At 56.2% G+C, this 2410-nt stretch overlaps 2 protein-coding genes across 2 annotated transcripts in view; both read right to left on the reverse strand.

Annotated features, from left to right (window-relative positions):
- PPTG_24083 (hypothetical protein) overlaps positions 1-1732 on the reverse strand; it is a 3202-nt gene extending 1470 nt beyond the window's left edge. Inside the window, exon 1 of the mRNA XM_008915044.1 lies at positions 328-1732. Coding sequence (XP_008913292.1) covers positions 328-1512 — 1185 coding nt within the window. The 5' untranslated portion in view covers positions 1513-1732. The remainder of the gene's footprint in view (positions 1-327) is intronic.
- A 355-nt stretch (positions 1733-2087) lies between these two features.
- On the reverse strand, positions 2088-2276 carry PPTG_24084 (hypothetical protein; the record flags this gene model as incomplete). Its single annotated transcript, XM_008915045.1, has 1 exon — positions 2088-2276. The coding sequence occupies one exon, from the start codon at positions 2274-2276 to the stop codon at positions 2088-2090; it is 189 nt and encodes a 62-aa protein (XP_008913293.1).
- Between the last annotated feature and the right edge of the window lie 134 nt (positions 2277-2410).

Consider the following 2410-nt stretch of genomic DNA (forward strand, 5'->3'; position numbering starts at 1 on the left):
ATTCTTGACCGTACTAGTCACCGTGTTCACCGTCGAGCCGGCCGTGTTGGTCACCGTGTCAGGCACCTCGTTGACGGTTGGGGCCACATTCTTGACCGTATTGGCCACCGTGTTCACCGTCGAGCCGGCCGTGTTGGTCACCGTGTTAGTCACCTCGTTGACGGTTGGGGCCACATTCTTGACCGTATTGGCCACCGTGTTCACCGTCGAGCCGGCCGTGTTGGTCACCGTGTTAGTCACCTTGTTGACGGTTGGGGCCACATTCTTGGCCGTATTGGCCACCGTGTTCACCGTCGAGCCGGCCGTGTTGGCCACCGTGTTAGTCACCTTGTTGACGACTGGGGACACAGTCTTGACGACGTTATACGCAGTGTCGGTCACCTTGTTCACCGTTGATCCTGCCGTGTTAGCGATAGTATTAACGACGGGGGCCGCAGTCTTGACGATATTCGACGTGGTGTTAGCCACCGTGCTGACAGTCGACCCGGCCGTGTTGGCCACCTTCTTTACGACAGGGGCCACAGTGTCCACCACGTCGTCCACAGTCTGCGTAACTCCACCAACCGTCGAGCCGACAGTCTGCGTAACTCCGTTCACCGTCGAGCCCAAAGTTTTCGTGATGCCACTAACTGTCGAGCCATCAGTTTGCGTAACATCATCCAGCGTCGAGCCGACCGTGTACGGCATATCGTCCAAGGTCGAGCCAACAGTATCCGTAACGTCATCCACGGTATCCGTAACATCGTCCAATGTAGAGCCAACAGTCTGCGTCACATCGTCCAGGGTTGAGCCCACCGTTTGAGTCACGTCGTCGAGAGTAGAACCCAACTGGTCCTCGACACTATCGAGCGTATCATCCGCAGTGTCCACCGTGGAGCCTACCGTCTGCGTTACTCCATCAAGCGTCGATCCGGCCGTCTGAACCACATCGCCTACAGTTGAAGCAGTCGTCTTGGTCACGTCGCCCACCGTCGAAGTGGCAGTCTTGGCTACATCGCCCAACGTCGAAGTGGCTGTCTTGGTCACGTCGCCTACAGTCGAGGTGGCAGTCTTGGTCACGTCGCCCACCGTCGAAGTGGCAGTCTTGGCTACATCGCCGACCGTCGAGGTCGCTGTCTGAGTTACGTCGTCCACTGCCGGGTTGGTCACTCCGTTCACGACTGAGCCTGTCGTCTTGGTCACGCCGTCCACCGTCGATCCGACTGTGTTGGTCACGTCCTGTACCGTCGATGTGGTCGTGTCCGTCACCTGGTCCACGACGTCCGTAGCCGAGTCCACCGTGCCGGTCACAGTGTTCGACAACAGCGAGCCAAGGCCCAGCGAGGAGCTGGTGAAGCTCGTGCTGGTCGGGGCCGTCGTAGCGGGGACTGTAGTGGTCTGTTCCTGCTGCTGCTGCTGTTCGACACCCACAACTTCGTCAAGGCTGCCGCTGCCGCTTGTGCTCTCCTGTGCGTGCACCGCCGCCATCACGAGGCAGGCCGCCGTGATCACGCGAACCAATACACAATGCATCGTCCTAACGGCGTGTCAATGTGTCAAGTGTTCAATGCTGAGACCCGGACGCAAAACGCTTCAAACTCGATCACTGGATCCTCGTCGCGATCTGACAAGAACGCACAGAGAGCGAAAGGAATCGAGTGCGTGGGTGGGGTACTTTCGGTTGCGAGGCCGAAGTGAAAATGGGCCGATGAGGCGCACAACCAGATAGTCAGAGCGGTTGGGCGTCTGTCTTGTCGTTCTGTCTGACGTACCCACACGACGTGGGACCAAATTGGGTTATTGTGTGGACCACGAAAGAAGTTCTTAGTGAAATCAAGTCATCGTTTGGGCTTAGAATTTGAAGGGACACAATTTTTGGTCAGTAGGATTGTGGATTGTGCTTGTACCACTTTGGACTAAAAACCGGACATCGTGCCCCAGCATTGCATAATGCGCGTGCAGCACTGCGCGTAAGCCAGCGTTGCATACAGCTTGATCTCCATTCAACCCAGCCACGGCTCCATCATATGCGTTGGGACATCGATCAGTGTTCGCCTCAACTCGGCATTTTCTCAACGTTAGTGACTGGAGTGATCAGGATAGGTCACCTAATGCTTTAAGTAACTGCGTGTCAAACTACCGATATCTGGGGCTCCAGCTGTCTTTACAGCAGTGTCCGTGACGCTAGAGCGGTTTCGATCCGCCACACCGAAGATCTCCATTTTCGAAGCACGGTAACCTACTTGGTAGCTGTACTTGCCAAGATTGACGAGGTCGCCATTAGAGGGCAGCCACATGATCTCAGATGTGTGGTTTTGGAGGGCATTTTGCCCAGCTCCGCTGATCCTGCAGGAGTCTGACGACGACGTGAGCTTACGGCAACAGTCGCTGATTGTATGCGTAGTGCATTTGTAGGAAGACGGACCAATTT

This window comes from Phytophthora parasitica (genome assembly GCF_000247585.1).
Source record: "Phytophthora parasitica INRA-310 unplaced genomic scaffold supercont2.67, whole genome shotgun sequence".
NCBI lineage: Eukaryota > Oomycota > Peronosporomycetes > Peronosporales > Peronosporaceae > Phytophthora > Phytophthora nicotianae.